The sequence below is a fragment of the Acipenser ruthenus genome, chromosome 5 (genome assembly GCF_902713425.1).
Source record: "Acipenser ruthenus chromosome 5, fAciRut3.2 maternal haplotype, whole genome shotgun sequence".
Lineage (NCBI taxonomy): Eukaryota > Metazoa > Chordata > Actinopteri > Acipenseriformes > Acipenseridae > Acipenser > Acipenser ruthenus.
In genome coordinates, this window is record NC_081193.1 from 28134172 (window position 1) to 28156830 (window position 22659).

The 22659-nt window shown below is 37.6% G+C and overlaps 1 protein-coding gene across 1 annotated transcript in view; it reads left to right on the top strand.

Moving 5' to 3' along the window:
- eys (eyes shut homolog) overlaps positions 1-22659 on the top strand; it is a 458209-nt gene that overhangs the window by 275862 nt on the left and 159688 nt on the right. Inside the window, exon 39 of the mRNA XM_034921306.2 lies at positions 21237-21433. Within this exon, the coding sequence (XP_034777197.2) occupies positions 21237-21433 (197 nt within the window). The remainder of the gene's footprint in view (positions 1-21236; positions 21434-22659) is intronic.

A 22659-nucleotide genomic window follows, 5' to 3' on the forward strand; every position in this document is an offset into this window, starting at 1 on the left:
TGAATGGAGTTAAGCATGGTTGTGTCTTAGCACCAGCCCTCTTCAGTATGATGTTCTCTGCTATGCTGCAAGATGCATTCTGCAATGACAATACTGGGATTAGCCTCATTTACCGATTTGACGGAGGACTGTTCAACCTGCGAAGGATGCAAGCAAAAACAAAAGTGTCCGAAGTCACTGTTCGTGACTTCCTGTTTGCAGACGATTGTGCACTAGCTGTTGGCTCACATGCTGACCTGCAGCTTAGCATGGACCACTTCTCATCAGCCTGTGACAACTTTGGCCTTACTATCAGCACAAAAAAGACTGAAGTTATGTACCAACCTGCTTCTGGAAAGCCGTATGTGCAACCAACCATTCTTGTGAAGGATCAGAAGCTGTCTGTGGTGAACAATTTCACCTATCTTGGCAGTACCCTGTCCCGTGCTGTTCACATTGATGGTGAAATCAACAACAGGATTGCCAAGGCAAGTGCAACCTTTGGCCATCTATGTGATACAGTGTGGGATAGGAGAGGCATCAAATTGGAAACCAAACTCATGGTTTACCAGACAATCATTCTACCAACCCTCGCCCATGGCTGTGAAACCTGGACAGTGTACCAATGCCATGCCAGAAAACTAAACCACTACCACCTGAACTGTCTGAGAAAGCTTCTGAGGATCCCGTGGCAGGACAAAATCCCTGACACAGTAGTCCTTAAACATGCTGATATGCTGAGCATTCACTCATTACTTATGAAAGCACAACTCAGATGGGCTGGCCATGTGACCAGGATGCCTGACATTCACCTCCCAAAGCAAATCTTCTTTGGTGAACTGAAGGATGGGAAGCGATCGCAAGGTGGGCAAAAGAAAGGCTTCAAGGACACCCTGAAGACGTCCCTCAAGAGCTTCAAGATAGAGCTGAAGTCTTGGGAAAGTCTCACCTGGCGTAACCTCATAAGGGATGGTGTAACCATCTCAGAAGTCAAAAGGGTCAGCAATGCCATGTTGAAGAGACAGCAGCGCAAGGGAAAAACCAACAACACTTCCTCTGGGAGCACTCCTACCTACATATCCTGTCCAGTGTGCCACAAAGTGTTTCAGACTCAGATTGGCCTCATCAGCCATCTGTGCACTCATCGTACTCCTGAGACATCTTAATGTCAATGTGTTATGGTCTTCATCGACTTATGATGGACAAACAAGTAGTGTCTGTACCCTAACCATGCTTCCCTATGCTTTTTAGTGCTTTAAATTAAGAATATCGCAGAAAGCTTGTTTGAGTCTATGAATGTTTTAGTTGTGTAAAGGAAAAAAGTACAGTACACACAGGAGGCTGCACAAGTAAATACTTTTTGGCATATTTCAGTTGTCTAAGCACTACATAATTAATTACTGATAAGAAATGATTTCAGTTTGTGTTTAATTAAATAACTCTTTGTGTTTAGTTTGTGTTTATTTAAATAATTTGTTTCCGTGTTTCCTTTCCATTGCTTTGCAGTATTGCTTTGCAGTCGTGTGTTAGTGTTTGCCTTCTAATTGTTTGTATATAGTTATTTATGGGTCTTGTATTCAATAAGCTTTATTGACATACCAGGAATTTAGTTGAGCAGTTGGTAAGCAATGTGAACAATGTGTAAGCTGCAGTAATACAACTGTGACATAGGAATATGTCTGCATCCAGATGAATTATTGATATAAGAGTTATTTCTTACCACATCCAACCCCAACATTAGTATGATAGATACATGGGAGATAATGGGCATAAAATGAAATCGGTGTTACTTCTCACAATTATCTGATTCAAAATGTATTCAGAGTTCTAAATTGCCTGGGGCCCTGTGGCCCCTGTGTTTTATTTGTGCCTACTCATATTGCATAATTGCCTTTTAAACACTATAAAATACAATTAGGATCACTGAACTGAGCACACATAATGAACCTGTTACTAACATTTCCATTAATAAACCAGTGCACTGGTGTACAGCTATGGCCAAAATAACTATATGACCATAATTTAGATATTTTATTTAACATCATGTAATCAAAGAAACTACAAAATGATATCGCAAAAGTCTACCGGAAGTCGTCATATTTCAATTTTTGTCAGTTTTTCGTTATGGTAAACTACGAAGCGGTATGTAATTCAGCATGTTAACTTAATATTATTCAGAAGGTTTCATTCGACAAAGTCTGTTAATTTTATAGGGTGATGCAAAACTTTTGGAAAACAGCAAAACAGCTTGTACGTGACAACCATACATTACACTTGTGATTTCTAGCTAAATACGCATGTGTACCAAGATTATCATGCAGCATGAGAAATCTAATTGACACTGTCTGCTGCAGCATTCCCAGTACGGTAAAACGCTACCTTAAAACTACCTTTGCTAAAAAAAAAAAAAAAAAAATGCAACTGCTATTTTTATTGAACTAACAAGAAACCACTAACCACTAACCACTGGTGCTAAGTGCTTTGTGACCTATGGCCATATAGGATACAATTAGTTTTTCTTAGGATTGTTATTACAATTGTGTATTATTATTATTGTGTATTACAAGGTGACAATTACCCATGTTATATTGTGAATGGTCTAAGCTTAGAAATTAGTAACAATTGGTAATAATTAAATATCTTTATGTATTTGATAAATAGTGATTGTGATCTCGGTGCATGTTTTATGTATTATTTTCAGCAGGTGTATGTAAGTGAGGACAGGTTTAAATATGGTCTCTCTGGCGCATGGGTATCCTGTGATCTGTCTAGCATGTAGAAAATATTTTTATGGGCATCAGCTTTAAGCTCTAAAAATATTACGATGGGCAATGAAAATTATACAGCAATATATTATTTCCATCTTGTGACATATTCAATCAGTTTGTCAATTTTCTCTGGCATATAAATGAAGAAGAAATTCTCATTGTAAAGACATATTTTATATGTTGTATATAAACTGAAATTGGTATCTGAACCAGTTTAAAGAAGGCTAGCCAAGGTTTTAAAATCATTTTTCTTACCTCATATTATTCCCCGCTGGGGATGAATATCCTTGCTGTCGAATATAGTTTAAGACAGGTGCACATGCATGCATTTGCTTATATGTGACAGTTTAGAGTTTTAAATCGAGAAATTAGAGGGACATATTTCTACAACACAAAAGGAGGTCACAAGCATTCTTTGCTGGTTCAGCCACATCTCACCTCAGGCACTTTTATTACAGGGCACAGAAGAAATAACAGGAGCGCTGGCCTGGTTCCTTCGCAGGTCATGTTGCAGGGAGTTCGACCAGTCTAATACAGTCTATGCCACACCTAAATGATGTCTGCTAAAAATTCTAACCCCACCTGTGTGCTCCCCTCATAAGACACACCCAAAGCAACCCAATCAATAAAAAAAACAAAAGAAACACAGGCATTCTGTTTAAGAAGGGCCCCACCCGATTGCAGAACAAGAAACTCCCTCAGCTATCTAGTTCTATAGACTACCCTACTGATTCTGGAAAATATTGTATGCTTAGAAAATTAATATACAGCCAGCACTCCTTTAGCCGTCTCTCATTAATCCATCACTCTCATTTATCAGTCACTCTCATTTATCCGTCACTCTCATTTGACCATTGGTCAGCGCTGTAACAGATTGATTTTATTATACAATATTACATACAGTATAACCGTCGAACACGTTTTCTGACATTTTTGTTGTTACACTAGCACTATATTGGTTGTTATCCACTCTCCTTTATCTGTCCTGGATTTGTGCACATCAGTAACTACTGAACTGTAAGTAGCCTTTGTTGCTTTTATTGTGTGGGCCTTACTGGTTGAAAAACTATTTGAAATATTTTTGTTTGTTTGTTAACCAACTGAACAAAGTTAAAAGCTACTGCATCGTTGTCAATATTTCATTTGATAAAGTGAAAGCAAGTGGTACCTGCTAGTACTGCTTGTATCATAAGTGCACTGGTACTTTATGCTGTATGTATAATAGTCTTTTTATTTCTTAACATTTTAATGAGGTTGTAAAGACGATGCAATAGGCCTATACTAATTAAGATATATCACCTACAATCTTCATCTAAAGCAGACCTGATTTTAAAATAGGTAGGATTTTGTGCATTTGTTAAAAAAAAAAGTGTTGTTGAGGGTACATTTCCAACCTTGCTATTTTCTTTTAATTATTATTATTATTATTATTATTATTATTATTATTATTATTATTATTATTATTATTATTAATAATACTACTACTAATAATAATAATAATAATAACACAGTCAATGCAAGCTTGAAACATTCAAAATTATCTAAAAAGTTAATTTGTTCTCATTTGACATACCTGGTTAAAAATTCCCTGTGTTTAAATTATATGTATAAAAAGAGAGAGGAGATTTGAACCAATTACTATGACATGGGATATAACCTACAAAATAGTTACGTTACAACTGAACCAGCATTGTGGCTTTACAGAAAAAGCAATAGGCCATTTCCCAGGCCAAGCAGGGAGAATGGATGAGATGGGAGAGTGTGGAACAACGCAAGATCGGCTGGCAAGACGATCGGCTGGCTGGACAATGGAACAGAGCAGGATCAGTTTCCTCATCAGATCCACATATGATGTTCTCCCATCACTACAGAAGCTAAACCTCTGGGTAGGCAAGGATCCCTCATGTGGTGATCCCTCAGGTGGAGGACACTGCTGCTGTACCCTTGAGCAAGGTACTTTACCTAGATTGCTCCAGTAAAAACCCAACTGTATAAATGGGTAATTGTATTTAAAAATTATGTGTAAAAAATAATGTAATTGTATGTAAAAATAATGTGATATCTTGTAACAATTGTAAGTCGCCCTGGATAAGGGCATCTGCTAAGAAATAAATAATAATAATAATAATAATAATAATAATAATAATAATAATAATAATAATAATAATAATAATAATAATAAACACTATTTAAGTAATCTTAAATGGGTAAGGGAGTTATAAAAAAATAAGATTTTAGAAAAAAGTAATAGATTTCAAAGACCTCTGACTCATAAACAAAATTGATTTACAAGAATAGTATGTGCTAAATATACAGTACTTACACACATCACTCCATTGGCTTTGATCTTTATAATCTTTATGATCTTATTATGCTTTATTAAGTTTGGTTTAAATCCTCCTAAAAACATAGGACATTTTGATTGTATGACAAAGGGACGGCAACAGTGTACCCAGCACTCCAGATAAGGTTTTGGGTCATTGGTTTTGGGACTACCTAGATAATTCAATATTTGTAGTAATGAGAATATTTACCCTTTTCTATACTAGTGGTTATGATTTCCATTACATGAGTAGATGTTAAAATGTCATGCTGAAATGAAATCTGCTCTCACCAAGACAAGCACCAAATAAGATACAGCTTTACACTAATGTGATCCATCTGCGTCTCCATCCATTTGCGTTTCTTTCCATCTGATGATGTAGGTATCCTTCTGCCTGGTATTGATGGCTGAAGTGTAATGCTGGCTCCAGGGATCAGTTATTTTGCCTCCCCAGCGCATCAGCACACACAAAATGGCTGCAATGCTGGCTCTGGGGATCAACCACAATGTGGGCTCCCCAGCGCGTCAGCATGTCAACTGTCTGGATTGAGATAAGTAGGGTACATCACTGGGGTCTTCAAGTGGGCACCTTCTGTGCTCGTCGACTAGCCCACAACACCTCAAGAGGTCTCGACAGTGATTCTGGCGTCCCAGCATCACCCCCTCCGTCCCCACTCAACACAACCCAGCTTACTTACCTGTACATCAATGTTTCTTTCTATTGTGCTTGAGATCCCCAGCCAGAATCTTTCTGTCTCAACCACACCCAGTTGCTGCTCCTTTCAGCTGATTCAGATAAGTTCTTCACTGTTTGATGCAACTCTTGGCTACTGAACCTGACATCTCTGAGAAACCGGGTTGTACAGTGTGCCACAAATCCTCGACAACCCACCTCCACTGAGTAAACCCGGACTCTCCATCCTCGCTATTCCGCTTCAGCAGCTAGTTGAGCATACCGCAGTTTCTTCCTCTCACACGCCTCATCCACAGCATCCTCCCATGGCACTGTTAACTCTATCAGATGAACAAGGCGTGCTGATCCAGACCACAAGACACTGTCTGGTCGAAGGTTAGTGGTGGCAATCTCAGGTGGAAAAATAAGCTGTTGACCAACATCTGCCAGCATTTTCCAGTCTCTAGCCGCTTCCAGTTGTCCTGGGCGAGGCTTGGTTTTAACACCTTTTCTTGGTGCTTGCTCTCCTGGACGGAGGGATGTTGTCTTTTGTGTGTAATGTTTTGATGGAACTGGTGGCAACTTATTGGTCATGTTAAGCTTGTCTTCCAATGCTAAGGCCAAACATTGCAGCACCTGGTCATGGCGCCATGTAAACCATCCTTGGCTAAGACCCACCTTACATCCTGTCAATAAGTGCCTTAATGTTGCAGATGATGAACACAAATGACATGAGGGATCTTTGCCTACCCAGAGGTTTAGGTTCTGTGGTGATGGGAGAACATCATATGTTGACCTGATGAGGAAACTGATCCTGCTCTGTTCCATTGACCATAGGTCTTGCCAGCCGATCTTGCGTTGTTCCACACTCTCCCATCTCATTCATTATTATTATTATTATTATTATTATTTATTTCTTAGCAGACGCCCTTATCCAGGGCGACTTACAATTGTTACAAGATATCACATTATACATTATTTCACATTATACAGACATCACATTATTTTTACATACAGTTACCCATTTATACAGTTGGGTTTTTACTGGAGCAATCTAGGTAAAGTACCTTGCTCAAGGGTACAACAGCAGTGTCCCCCACTGGGGATTGAACCCACATCCCTCCGGTCAAGAGTCCAGAGCCCTAACCACTACTCCACACTGCTGCCCTCATTCTCCCTGCTTGGCCTGGGAAATGGCCTTTACACACCTCATCCTCTCCTCCTGCTTTTGCACCTTTTTGACTACGAGCTTCCTCCATTGAGCTGGGGTTGCCTTGTGCCATGTAGGAGACCAAGACCCCCTCTTCCATGCTGAACTTGCCCCATGATACCACCGATTCGAAGGACAGCCTTTGCATCTTCCACGGTTTTCTTTGCCGCCCACTTTCTTCCAGTTTTCAACACAGGTGCTGCCTCCTTTACGCATTTCTTGCATGACTCTACTAATGTAATTTCCAGTTGGACCTTTTATCTACTACTTTACCTTTAATTATAGAGATGCACCTTGATTTAGTGGGCTTGAACTGCATTTGTGACCATTAGATATTATTGGTTAACTTGCCCAGTAACCGATTAGTGCAGGCTACTGTTGTAGTCATGGTTGTCATGTCATCCATGTATGCTCGAATTGGTGGTAGTCGCATTCCAGAAGCCAAGCGCTCTCCTCCCACTACCCATTTTGATGCCCTAATAATTACTTCCATTACCATGGTAAAAACCAGTGGAGAAATGGTGCATCCTGCCATTATTCCAACTTCTAGGCATTGCCATGTAGTGCTGAATTCTGACGTTGAAAAACGAAATTGCGAATCTCCAAAATAGGCTTTCACTAAATTTGTTATTGTCATCGGTACACTGAAAAAATCAAATGCTGCCCAAAGAAGTTCATGTGGCACTAAACCATATACATTAGCCAAATCCAGGAGTGTCACATGGAGCTCCTTCCTCTCCTTTTTAGCTAATTGAATTTATTGCCAGATCACGCTGATGTGTTCTAAGCATCCTGGGAAACCTGGAATGCCCGCTTTTTGTACTGAAGTGTCAATGAAGCAGTTCTTTAATAGGTAAGTTGACAATCTCTGAGCAATAATACTGAAGAAAATCTTGCCTTCTATGTTTAATAGGGAAATAGTGCGAAATGGACTGATGCTTGCAGAATCTTTTTCTTTTGGTATAAAGACTCCACCTGCTCAGTGCCATGCTCTTGGTACAGCCTGTTTTTCCCAAGCCACGTTCATCAGTTTCCACAGGATTCCAGAAGCACTCTTGTATACTCCATTAGGCCCGGGAGATGATGACGCCCTTGCTTTTTTCACAGCTTACTCTACTTCTTTCCACTGGTGGACTGATAGGTGGGATGTCTGAAGGAATTGCATAGGCTCCTGCCTTTTTTAATCTATAAGTGTTTCCTCCAAATATCTCTCCAGCTCAAACTTAGATGATTTTAGTGTGCCATTTTTTCTCTGGTGAATAACTTCTTTACAAATTTGAATGGATCTTTATAAAAATTAGTTCTTGCACGCACCTTCTTTTTGTAGCGTTTACGTAGGCGCTCAGCTCTGCGCAATGTTGCAAGCTTATCTTTTATGACCCTTTGTAAGAGATTGAGTCTCTCCTTCTGACTTTGTTCTGCTCTTCTCCATTGCGTCCTCAGCTGCCTCTTTTCTCTAACTAAGCGTTCAATCTCCTGCTTCCGTCTAGACTTTCTAGGAATAGTTTGTACTTTTTCCTTCCTTTTTTCAACTCCAAATATCCAGCTTATTTTCAACTGTTCCACTTAACTTTTCCAACGCAAAACAGAGATCTGTGTTTACTGTGTCCCACACATTTTCTTACAAGCTCTTGGCCACATAACTCCAGGCTTGTGCCCGTTGAGGTTCATTTCTCTCTCACGCTGGTTTGTCTGGCCAGGTTCACAGGATCATTAGGTTCATCACTAGTTGTATCCATGGAAGTCCTCCTCACGTTTATGACAGGGGTGCTGATATCCTGCAAACTGTGGTTTGCTTCCTGTCACTGGATTTCATTTGACTGACTTGACTGACTTCGTAAGAAGTACTGATCAATGTGAGGCCCTTGTCCCTTCTCCCTCAAGCATTTCATTCTCCCTTGGTGAATCTTCAAACCCGTTGTCCGTTGTCGCCTTGCTCCAGCCACATGAATTAGATTTATTCACTTGTTTTAACCATTTGTAACCTTACTGAACGTTTGTTGTATTGCTAAAATGATATACTGTTGTTTGCACAGGGGTGGTTTTGCACTGCCACTGCACACAGCTTTGTTGTTAGTTATAAAGCTAGTTAGTTAGTTGGTAATGTGTAACAATTGTCAATGTTTTAACATCATCACTAAGCAATGAGAGCACTCGAATTACGCGACAGGTATCACATCCTAATGCTCACCCCCGGCTAACTATCACCCCTGTGAATTTTCGCCTAGGCTAATTCTCACCCCCGTGAATTTTATTTTATGCTAATTCTCAGTCCGTAGTGAGAAATATGCTAGTATAAAATTCATGGGGGTTACGTCTTCGTGATGTAGATAAATAAATGAACCAGACACAACGGTAAGAGTTCATATTATATTTTGTTTAAATAAGTAGCTAATCAGATTTGTACCAATACTTATGTAATAATGTATTGTACCAGTACAGTAGATAGCCATTTTTAACGATTTAGGCAAATCATGTAAAGCTATTCCTGTAATAATTGTCTTGTTTAAAGTGACAGCAGCAGCAGCAGTGCATTGCATCTTAGTTGAAAATGCAGAAACAAATAACTTTTGACAGTTTTTTTTTTTTTAATTCCAGGGATAGCATGAATGTAGCACAGTTTGCATCAATGCAAATTATTTACATTGAAGGAAAAACATAATACATGTTTTCATTATAAGCACTTTGGCGACACAGTTCCCTTCATTGTAAATAAAAACGTGATTCGGTATAATTTAATTGAAATGCTGTTAATATTAAATGAATCGTGGTTATAGCAGCAGTTTTTAAGTATCCTGTAAATATTTTGTCTAATAGTTAAAAAGTACAATGCTATGGGGCTGTCAGGGCTTGTTTTCAAAAGGTACTGGCATGGACATTATATACAAACGAATGGAATACCATATGTGTGTGTGTGTGTGTTATGTTATTTTTCACTTTATAATTTGTTGTTTTGTTATAAAGATGAATCTCTACTTTAATGTTTATCTTTCAATAGAACAATTAGAAATTATAGAAATCACTTTATTTGTGGTTTTTCTAATTATTTTTAACTGCCCAAATACTTGCACGTCTGTCTCCAGTCATATGACTGAATGTGGTGAACTCATTGGTTGCTGACGTTGAGACTTGTGATTGGGTATAACACACTAGCCGATGTGAGTGAATTGCATCGCAAAATATAAACATGTTTAACCCTTAGCGGTCCATTTATTCAGTCAATTTTTTTTCTCGGCTTCTCTCGGCTCCTATCGGTCTCACTCGGGCATTGTAAGGTTTTCTCTGCTTTTTCCGAAGAAAAAAACGACTAGAGACCTGTGCTTGACGTCTCTTTGATGATCAGACCGGAAAGGAATAATTGTAATGTCGGACCTGATCCAACATAGGACCGCGAAGAGTTAAACTTTGTGAGCTGACTGAAATCAAATCACTCGATCCTGTAAAATCTCATCGCAAAGCATAACACACTGCCCGATGCGACTGAAAAATTGTGTCGCTATTGATCGCATCGGGCAGTGTGTCCAGGGCCTTAGTGGTGCTTTGCTTCACAATATCTATGGAGAAAAACAAGGTCTTGTTATATTGTTTTACTATTCCATCATCAGCCACCTCAAAACTGAAATATTTCTATACTTCACTGCGCACAGACTTCAGGGTTGTTATTTTCTAGCCAATCTGGAAGTAATTGAATCTTCTGCTGCTCTGCGTATAAATGCTGACTCACGACACCTCTAAAAGTATTAAGTATGGTGTCATGCCAAATTGTGCATTAATTTAAGATGTGTTTTGATGTTTTAAACGTACATCTCATTTATAATACAAAAAGTTCACATTTTAAAAATACATTAATAATAGCTTAAGTAATGCAATGAACCGCTGACGCATGTGCATATCTCAAAACAATGGAGCATGCAAATAGCGCTTGGTAACTAAACGCCAATACAATGGAATACAATGGTTAAATAATACTTTAGTGTGTGGTGTTTGCCTACGAGACAATGACAATGATTGGTATGTATAGGGGTTGTTGTATCTTAAAATAAACTTGATTGTACTGCATCTGTATTTTTAGCAGTATTAGCAATAAAAAGACTGCTAGCATATGTCATTTATATTTTTAATCCCACGGTGTCGCGATATGGAAATTATTATCGATATCAATATCATATCAAAATATCGATATTGGTGCCCATAAATACTGTACATACTTTAATGCTAACTTATGGGGTGTGCATTAAATACATCCTTACATTTTAACTGTAATGTTATTTTGAACTACTGTACAAAAACATGGTCTGACAATAAACTTTACTTTCCTGAAAAAAATTTTCACAGCCATTTAGTCCTGCATTAATAATATTAATACTATTAATGTCTGGAAAGTTGCTACTGTTGATGGTTAGCGACTGTGGTCACCAAGTCTCCTCCCAGGCTGTTACAGTTTGCAGCTTCTCAGCTTCTTGTATTGTATTCCTTATTGATCGCCTTGCTATAGCAACATAAAGCATCCCAGCTTGCTCCAAACACAAGATATTGTATTTAATATATAGATTTACCTTCCAATAATTCGGTTGATAGATAGATAAATTGGTAAGTTAGGTTGAGGGGGACTAAGGCGATGCCGAGAAATCGTAAGGATCAAGAATCCAGTTGCTTATTTATCAGTCCCAAATATGCATTGCAAGTGAGTGGATTCAACCATACTTTTTTTGTTTTATTGAAAACCCAGACTTATTGGTCATGTGTTGCTTGTAATTCCCAGGTGGGCTACAATAAGCTGTCTGCATTTCTGTGATCCATTCTCTAGCTACCACATGCAGTATATTCCCAATTGGCCACTGAGGTGCCGGTAACCAACTACCAAACTACTAACTACCAAAGTACAAGAAGTCTGATAACATGCAAAATCAAGCTGTATTTTCCCAATGTGTAAAACACCCAGGACGCAGCTTATCTGTAGCGCTGAGCATACTAATCCCCTTTTTACTTTTGTAAGCGTAGCCATTGATGTTTGTTCTTAAGTTATTTAACAAGAATTAAGATTAAGAAAATTCATAAAATACCACATACTGTATATAGCCGAGGAGTGAATAACTGTGGCCGACCGTTTTTTTTTCAGATCATTAACATAATCAAAATATAGTCCTTTCAAACATAAACTACCAAAGACAATGACCCAGATTATAAAGGCATATATATACCAAGATTGTCAGAAAACATTTTTGTAGCAAATAGGTATTTTAAAGAGATCATCAAAACATTTGAGACAAGTAACTGATTCTGTTAATCTTTTTCATTTTTTTTTAAATTATAATAATAATGTGCTTTTTACATAGTTTAATGAAGGGAGTAATTATGTAGCCTCTTCTTTATGACAAAATAACATACCTTAATGCTTCAAACATAGTTAGTCCATCATAAACAAAAAATATGGCCATGGCCAGCTTGTAAACAAACACAAAGTTGCATTGCTAATCCAAGCATTTTCTCATTTAATGCTACCCTGCAGCATTTCATTATTTAAATTCATAAGATTTGTGAGAATGACTGGATAATCATGTTAAAATGAGTGTTTACAGCTGTGTAAGTTTAACAAAACCAAGCTTACCTTAATTATATGTAATATTCCCTCTTTACTTTGATGCATTTTAGGTTTGTTAATGCAATTTTAGCATTACAGTAATTTTAAGCAAGTCTCAACAACAAAATTTCAGCAGAAGCTCTGGATTATCATGGAACATTTATATTTAAAAGATTCTGCTATGTATAGATACCAACACTACTGTAAATTATTATTGGAATTCGGTGTGTTGTTTAATTATTATATATTTTATTTTTTTTATGAGCAAAGATCATTATTTTATTTATTTATTTATTTATTTATTCTACAGATGAAGGACTTTGCTTTGAGTATTCCAAAATGACGTGGGTTAGTAAAATGAGTCCCTGTTTTTAAATTTGCTAATTCAAAGTGTCTTACCGTGTTTTCTGTACCTGAGTTATATAAAAACAAATGTCATCTTGGACAAACTTAATAATGTTGATGTATTAAATAACTGAAAGGAAACTTTCGGATATGTATTCAGTATTTCTCTCTGAAGCTGCTATCTTTTTTGTCAACATATTTGCTGAAGCATTAAGTGTGTAAGTAAGTTTTATTCCTACGTTACATTCTGTAAAACCTGTTTAGCAATTCACTGTGCAGCTGGTGTCTGTATTGGAAGAGGCTGGTGGATGACTTATTTATCAAAAACATTTATCCGACTGAATCATGTATGGACTAGAGCTGGAGAAAATTGCTTCATTCATACAAAATGTGGACAGTACCCAGCAAATCATACTGGTTGCTTATAGTTGCCTTCCAAAAAATATATATATATTTCTAGACTTTGTTATATAGCCCCCCATAGCAAATGACACCCCTGAATGCATACATCTAAATGCTATTTTTCCTTTTTTTGTTGTTGTTGTAGGTGTAGGTGGAATGAAGTGTAAGAATCAAAGGTTTGTAATGTATATTCCATGAAATTTGACTGAGCAGTGGAAAATGTCATAAATGTGTTCATTTCATATTTGTAGTTGAAGATAAGTTTCTTATGAATTGTTGTTCTGTCAAATTGCAGTGACTTCAGCAACAAAATATACAGTTGCAATGACATAATTGTCATTTTTAGTGGAACAGAGGTGTCCATTTAAAAATCTTCAATAAAATATAAACCTTAAACCTTAAATTAGAAGTATTTTTGGCATACATATTCTATTAACCTCCCAAACATGTTCATTAACCTTAGGGTCCAGATATGCTTTGGCTGCCCTGGGTACCACTTCCCGATAACAGTAGTAATTTTGAGTTCAAGATAATTCTTTCGATATTCACTTAACTGTGTAATTGGGAAACATAAATTATAATGCATCTGAATTGCTGATTTATGTGGTTGTTAAAGTATAAATATTTGTTTTGCTTGTTTTTAAAAAAAAAAAACTATAGCTGTTAATGATGCATTGTAAGTGAAGTATAAATATATAAGAAGGTATTGTTTAACAAATTAAAAAACAACGTGATACATCAAAAATGAAAATGTGTGTTGCAATGATTCGAAACCTCCATGAACATCTCACGACTTCCCCAGATCACTTGTGAACTCCAGTAAAGGTTTAAGACACTTAAGCCCCTTTCACACTGGCATGCTCTACCCGGGTCAGAACCTACCCGGGTTAGGACCCGTTGTCATGTGGGTCGGGTACGTGATTTCACACTGCTTTTGATAAAGCAGGGTTGACCTGGAATCCACCTACGTGGGATTGTGACCCGGGTAGGAGTGCCAGTGTGAAAGGGGCTATAGAAGTTCATGACTCTGCAGTTTGCAAAAGTTGTTCTTAAAATGTTCTCACAATGTTCTAGGTTAAAGTAGCTTTTGGGAAACAGCCCCCATCCAGATTGACGGTAATTTACACTTAAAGGGATCTTATCTATCGTTCTGTATTATTTTCTATTGCTGCTGGAAGTGTTTGCTGTACTTTTGCGTTAACTAGAACAGAGTACTTCAGAACATACTAGTGACAGGTTAGCACTTTCATTTCTAATTCAGTCTGTACCAAAATTTTGACAAAATAAAACAACAGTTTTTGGTCCAGTCTCAAAAGAATGTCATTGCTGAACAAAAATACTCTGTGAAGTAAATTATTATTATTATTATTTATTTCTTAGTAGATGCCCTTATCCAGGGCGACTTACAATCGAAAGCAAATACATTTCAAGTATCACAGTACAAGTAATAATACAATTAAGAGCAAGATAAATACAATGACTTTGGTTCAAGCAAGTACAAGTGTGACAAAATACAATTCAATGATACAGCAGATGTGTCAGTGATAGTTACATCAGGATATGATTAAATACAAAATACTACAGATTAAACACTTGGCAGATTACAGTACACTGACGTACAGGATTAAATGCAGTAAAATAGGGGGCAGATAAGAGCAAGTAAAGCGCATTTAAGGAAGGGTGATAAATGTCCCAGGCGAAGAACAGTGGAGTTCTACAGGTGCTTTCTGAAGAGGTGAGTCTTGAGGAGGCGCCGGAATGTGGTCAGAGACTGGGCAGTCCTGACATCTGTAGGAAGGTCATTCCACCACTGCGGGGCGAGGGTGGAAAAGGAGCGGGCTCTGGAGGCAGGGGAGCGTAGAGGAGGTAGAGCCAGTCTTCTAGTGCAGGCGGAGCGGAGAGGTCGAGTGGGGGTGTAGGGAGAGATGAGGGTCTGGCGGTAGCTGGGTGCAGTCTGGTCAAGGCATCTGTAGGCTAGTACAAGAGTCTTGAACTGGATGCGAGCGGTGATCGGGAGCCAGTGGAGTTGCGTGGGAGAAGCAAGGCAGAGCGAACACCAGGCGGGCAACGGAGTTCTGGATGAGCTGGAGTGGACAGGTGGCGGACGCAGGGAGGCCAGCCAGGAGGGAGTTGCAGTAGTCTAGGCGGGAGAGTACCAAGGCCTGGACCAGGAGCTGGGTGGCGTAGTTGGTGAGGAAGGGTCGGATTCTTCGGATGTTGCTCAGGAAGAATCGGCAAGTGCGTGCCAGAGTGGAGATGTGCTGGGAATAAGAGAGCAGGGGTCCAGGGTGACTCCGAGGTTCTTAGCGGAGGAAGAGGGAGAGAGTGTGGTAGATTCCAGAGGAACAGAGATCGAGAGATCAGAGGAGGGGGAGGAGGAGGAGGGAAAGAAAAGGAGGTCAGATTTAGAGAGGTTGAGTTTGAGATGATGCGAGTGCATCAAGGAGGAGATTCGGAGATAAATGTGTTTGGCAGATGCACAGTGTTGCATGTTTATGCAAGCACTGTTTGTCACTGAATTGGTATTCATTATTTTAGTAAAGATTTGGCAAAGCATTAATGTATGAGAAAAATACCAAGTTTCTACAACATCCATTGCTGATAATCAATCTAAAATGTTGCTGAGGATCCAGAGGCTTATCTACAACCAATTCTCAAATAAATCCAATACTTCTGCTAGCTCTTGAGCATCCACCGGTACATGTTTAAATGTTCTTTCTCTATATTGCTGCTGCAGCATTTCCCCAGTGCTCTCAATTAACTTTGTAGCAACAGTGATCTCAGCTGAAATATGTTTGCAATTGCTTTCTGACACAGCTGATCTCAACCAGAATAGCATGACAAACAATGAGGCATGTAATATACTTGTGTAAGGAAATTTCATTAACTATGGCCTTTGTCTCTGCACAGGCTGCAGCATCCTTAGGCTTGACAGTTTTTCTACAAAACACTATAAAGCCTCAAGCCAGTAGCAAAGAACCTTTTTATTGTTAACATGATTTTTTTCATGAAGAGGCACAAAGCAGCTTGAGTGTCAAAAATGTGAATTCTTCCATTGCGATGTGAAGGCAAAGCACATGTTTTTTATACTAAATGTATTCAATAAATGAACCTGCTATTGTTGACAAATGGTCATTATCATTAACAATACGAATGAGGTCCTTGCAGGCTCACACCACTTTCAGCAGTCTTGCAGGATTTAATCTGTTAATATTCTTGAAAATGTAAACCATGTTGATAATCCATTCCCTAAGGGTTTCAAAAGGAACTTCTGCCAAGCCTTCATCTACATGATATCTCCTGTACTTACTGGAGCCTTATCAACTATTGATGTCCACAAAAGCAAAAACAAGTTAAACCCAATGTAATTTGTTTATGTTCACTGTTCAGCTCCATATTACTGGGCTGAAAAAATCCAGTGTCTTTAATTATCTGAAGGTGTACTTGCATGACAGGTTCATACATAGCCATCAGTTCCACCTGGTCTGAGAAATTACCATTTTATGTTCTAACAGAATATTGTGCCATGAGTATTGTTCCGCCACGTACTGGATGATTGATATATGTTGGTTGACCCTCACTGCAGTGATGAATTTCTTTCTCAATCACCAGCTGCCTATTGCCATCCAATCTTTTTTTTCACATTTAAGCCTCCTTTCAGAATCTGTTTCTCTGCTAGTAAATGAGTCACAACTGCTCGCTGAGGAAAATTTCAGTTGATCTTCCAAAAAGCAAATTTCTTCTGCAGGTGTAAAGAAGGCATTTCAAGATATTTTCTTATATTGCGGTCTTATATTGCTAAACACTGCAAAAAACAAACTGTCATGCACATTGACAGAGCACAGCCTTGTCATGTGGTGTCCAGTTTCATTTTTTGAATAGGTTTTGTTTAAGTATGGCACAGAAATACACTTTTTCTTTCTAAAAACGTAATTTTATGATAAAATCCATAGAAAGTACAAAAGGAAAATATGGGTTACAGATTCAGTTATATTATTACAATGCTCAAACTTTGTCATAAACTGCATTCCTATATAGAGAGATTTTCTTTGCTTTTATCATAATTTTTTATTGTTTTTCCTTTTCTTGTATTTCAATAACATGTATACTGTTACTGTATAGCTGAGTATAGAATTAAGTTAACAGGTGAATTAGGAAGACTATACCCCAATTAATGTTCAAAAGCAGTGGTGTTTAAACCTTCTTTAATTGCAGTCTTTCAGATGTCAAGTTTGAAAAGAAATAATATAATATTGAGATGACTTAGAGGGCAGGTTTAGTGTATTAGCAAACCAGTAATCTGTATTTGTCATGAACCTTGAGGATTATTCTGTCAGTGGGTGTGAAATTAAGTCTGTGGTTCCAGAAAAATCTATTTCACTTCTACTGGGGTACCATGATGCAAGAAAAATGATAACCTGTCCTGAAGGACAAACAACATGCTGCCATTGTCTATGATACGGAACCTGACTATCAGTATGCATACTGATAAACTGATATCATAATAAGGGCTCCCCTGCCTATAGAAAACAAATTTAAATGAGTGCAAAATTATATTTAATTTCAAGATAATTGGCTTCCAGTATTGAATATATGGTTATTATTACACTGTTTCTTTTTAATTTCTCACTGTCTAACTCCAGGCAGTTTATGGGTTCCCCTGAATGATATCATGAAAGTGTGCCATGTTTATTTAGTAGGCCCTTCACTCCCTCATAATTACTGGTACTTGGACATTTTAGAATATTGTTGGTACTGGCTTAATTGATTTACTGAGTTATTGATTGCCCACGTAGAGAAATACGAATATTCTTAATCCCCACACATTTAAAAATGCTCCGAAAGCTCTGACAGTGTGCAGTTAGACATATCTTACCGAATGCCTGTGTGAGTTAGTAGGTACAAGGCCACCTCTTGCATTTAATGGCTCTTGATCTCAGCGAGTACTTGGAAACATGGCTTAAATAACATGATGTCTTGTTGGAAAGATAAAGGTTAAACACCTTTAATACAATTTGGTTTTGAAAGGTGCTTTTTTAAAGTTTCAATCCTCTGACCAGATAAGCGGCTCTCTTCGATGAAATTGGCATGCGTTTGTTGGGCACTGTTTAACTGTATACTTACGATAAGTAAATAAACAAAAAACATTTTAAAAAAAAAGCATTTTGTGGAATATCATCAAGTTTAGCCTTGGGTTTCAAACTGTTACCAATACATTATTTATGGCATGAATGGATACACTGTCTCTATGCAAACACTTACAAAATGCTTGGTGATCGTGCTAAACTATTGCAACAACATAGGGCCTCATTCACTAAAGGCTCTGTTGCTTTAGGGCAGGGTATCCCAATCCTGGTCCTGGGGGACCCCTTTGTCTGCTGGTTTCCATTCTAACTGAGTTCTCAATTACTTAATCAAACCCTTAATTGAACTAATAATGTGCTTAATTAGACCTTTCTAATTGTTCTCAGCTCCTAAAAAGTTGCCGATTTCAAGTTCCCTGTAAAATTGTATAGTTAACTTGAAATCTCCAGCTGTTTAAAAAGCTGAAAACAATTAAAGAGGTCTGTGGCAGAGCAGAGCTCTGCCCTTAGAAATACTAGCAGGGAAGGGGTTAAATTCTCCTCCCTTCCCAGATTGATTGCGTCAGGTGGGAGCAATCAACCCATTAATTATCCAATTAAGGACCCAGCCATCTGGCATAAAAGGAGGCCTCAGCCTCTCATTAAGGAGGGAGAGTTCTAGAAGGAGAAGCAAGAGTGGTTTTGTGTGTGCTGTTTTTCTGTTTTGAATCCAGTGAAGGCAACGCCCAGCCTGGAAACCTTTATTTTTGTAAGTTTTGCTTTGTGTTTATTTTATGTTTAAAACCTTTTGTTTGGCCTTTGTGCCGGTTTATTTTGTATTTTTGTTTATTAAAAAGCTTTATTTTTGAACTTTATACTGTCTCTGAGTCTCAAACCTCGGTCAATCCTGTCACAAGGTCTAATTAAGCTAATGAATAGTTCAGTTAAGGGTCTAGTTAAGTAATTGAGAACTCAGTTGGAATGAAAACCAGCAGACATAGGTATGTGCTATTCAACAACCTAAATAAGGTACACCTTAAAGCATAAGGCAAATGTTAACACACACACACAACTTAAAAATAAGGTGTTGTGTTGATCAGCATCTGCTGAATATTCCTTATGTATTGTAATGTATTCAAATGATGTGGAAATATAGTACTAATGAGGGGAATGGTCAACTTAAGTCCTACACCACAATATTAATTATTATCTATAGCCTCCATATCAAAAATAATAATTATAGCAGTTTTCTTAATTTTAAAAAATATATTTTAATGGTCCCAGACCGAAACAGTACTAGTTATCGCTTTCCCAAGCTACGTTTCTTGGTGCTGAAAGAACAGCTCCGCGTATTAAGAAAATCTAATTGACCAAGCCAGCAGATATGAAATAGGAAACAACTGGAGTAGTGTAAGATAATGATGGTTTACTGTCTCTGTGCCCCTCATGTGTCATTCAAGTAATTGTCGTAATAATAATAATAATAACATTAATAATAATACAGCAGAGAATGGCAGTCCAGTATTAGATACCCTCCGGACCGGCCTTGACGGAACAGTTAATTCAACCTAAATAACATATGATAAGTGCTATTTAAGTTTAATTAACTGCTCCGTCTGGTGCTCCTCCAAGTTTTTTTTTGTATATTACAAAGAAAACATAGGTGATTCAAGAATAATTATATTTGATAATTGAGGCAAGTACAGCTATGGAGAAAGGTTTTGCATCACCCTATATAATTAAGAAATGTTACTTCATAAAGTCAAATGAAACCTGCTAAATAATGTTATGTTAACATATTGAATTACATACCGATTTGTAGTTTTCTAACATAAAATACTGTACTACTATTATGGCTTCAGGTATATTATTATTATTTGTTTATTTAGCAGACGCCTTTATCCAAGGCAACTTACAGAGACTAGGGTGTGTAAACTATGGATCAGCTGCAGAGTCACTTACAATTACATCTCACCCGAAAGACAGAGCACAAGGAGGTTAAGTGACTTGATCAGGGTCACACAATGAGTCAGTAGCTGAGGGGGGATTTGAACCGGGGATCTCCTGGTTACAAGCCCTTTTCTTTAACCACTGGACCACACAGCCTCCTTTTGCATTATCATTTTGTAGTTTATTTGATTACATGATCTTAAATAAAATATCTAAATTATGTTATTTTTTTTTATCTCTCAATCCTAAAATTCTAGGTGATGCTAAACATTTGGCCCTAGCTGTAGAGTATTTGATTGACATACAATATATGTCATTCCGTTTTAATTAAGTGCCCCTTCTGGTTAGAAATGTGCTGCATTGATGGAAAAAAACAACTTTTGTTTGATGGAAACACAGCTTGTGTCTATCAGCCCTGGCAGATAAGGCATGTGCTATGGTATGCTAATGAATTCACCTTAGTAAATACCACCTTACTTGTAGAAATAAGGCGTGCGTTAAGGGAGGCCAATAGTGTTCCCTGCATTACCAACCATTTTCAATGTAGGTACTAAGGCCAGGAATCAAAGTGTGTATAGGAGAATGAGTCGTGGTAAGTATTGTTTAAGATGAGTTTAATTGATTAAATCCCTGCTGAAATGGGTATTCAGTCCTTTGGAACATTTCTTATTAAATTCTTGTAAAATATTATCAATGGATGTGTCAATATTGCTGCTTTTAGCTAGTTAAATTACAAGCCATTATTACATTTTCAAAATTGGAGGGAGTAAACCTTCACCCTTTAAGAGCTTCTCTGATGTAGTGAGAAGACTGGTACATTGCAATGCACAGAAATTATGTTGCTATAGCCATGATATCCCAGAGTAGCATAATTAGGTGTCAATCTTTTCCAAATGTATAATAAAAAAATGATGTAATTTTGTATTTTATTTTGTTTTTCAGATACAAATGTTAGTTATGTGCACTACCATGGAAATTCATTTTTGGTGTTTGAAGGAATCTCTCTGCATGCACAGAACAACATTTCTGTGAGATTCCAGTCCCAAAACCCTGAGGGGACCCTTCTTTATGCAGATCAGGGCCAAACAGCAGCTGACTTTTTCTTCATTAAACTGTTTATTGAGCATGGCAATTTACAGGTAAAGTATGCAAGTAAACCACTATTGATTTACAATAAGCAAAAAAATGTTTTCTTGCTTCCTTTACTACAGGCTGTGGATCTTTTTACCCTGTAAAAGAACTCACCCACTCGGGTTCGTTGCCCCTTTAAAAACCAGACCCAGGAGATTGGATTTTTAAAGCACGGGTGCGCTATTTTTCTTTAATAAATGAATACAAAAACAAAACAAACAAAATAAACACCTAGCTCTTATGAGCCCTAACTAAACTTGATCAGGAACCTACTCTATATAAGCCGGACAGCTAAGCTGTTTACCGGCTGAAAACAAAACACACAGTTTTCTTCGTTGCCACACACAAGTGACACACAGTACCTCTCTATAACGGCTCGGCAGCAGGGTACACCTCCCACTTACTTCTACTCAGCCATCCCGAGCAAACTGACTGCTTCTCTTAAATACCCTGCACCTGGTTCTAATTTACAATTACCACCAGGTGCAGGGGATAATTAACAATAAAATTCTTAAACCAAACAATTAAACAAAAGGTGCATACGCACATGTTTTACGCAGGGAGGAATTAACCCCCTCCCTGCTGTCTTACAACCCCCACAACTGTTTGTACTATAGAATTACTTTCCTAATAAACTGTACAGTGTCAAAAATGTCACCTTTAATTTCCATAGTTGTTCATATTGTATTTTGTATTTGTTTCTTTAATATCAATTAATCTACAATATTTAAATAAGAAAATTAAATCACATACATTAATGGGGGAACTGAATTTTTTTCTAGGTTTTTTGTTTCTGTGGAATTATTTTTCCCATTTGATTTAAAATGCAGTTAGCTGCTTGTATATAAAAGGTGACTCTCTCCTGATGAAAACCTGTTTATTTACTGCCTTGGTAACTAAGATTGTATTAATATAATTCTGTGGCTTTCACTATAAGATGTATGTGTATATATATATCTATATCTATATATATATATATATATATATATATATATATATATATATATATATATATATATATAGAGAGAGAGAGAGAGAGAGAGATAGTAAATACGGACAAGAGAGGAGGGCTATAGTGGAAAATTAAGCAGTTTACCGGCTGAAAAACAAAACAACACACAGGTTTACACAAAAACATGAATACGAAAATGCTTCACACGGTACTTTTCAGGACTACAACACAGCAGCCCTGAAGAGACTGGCTGCTCGCTTTAAATACCCTGCACCTGGCTCT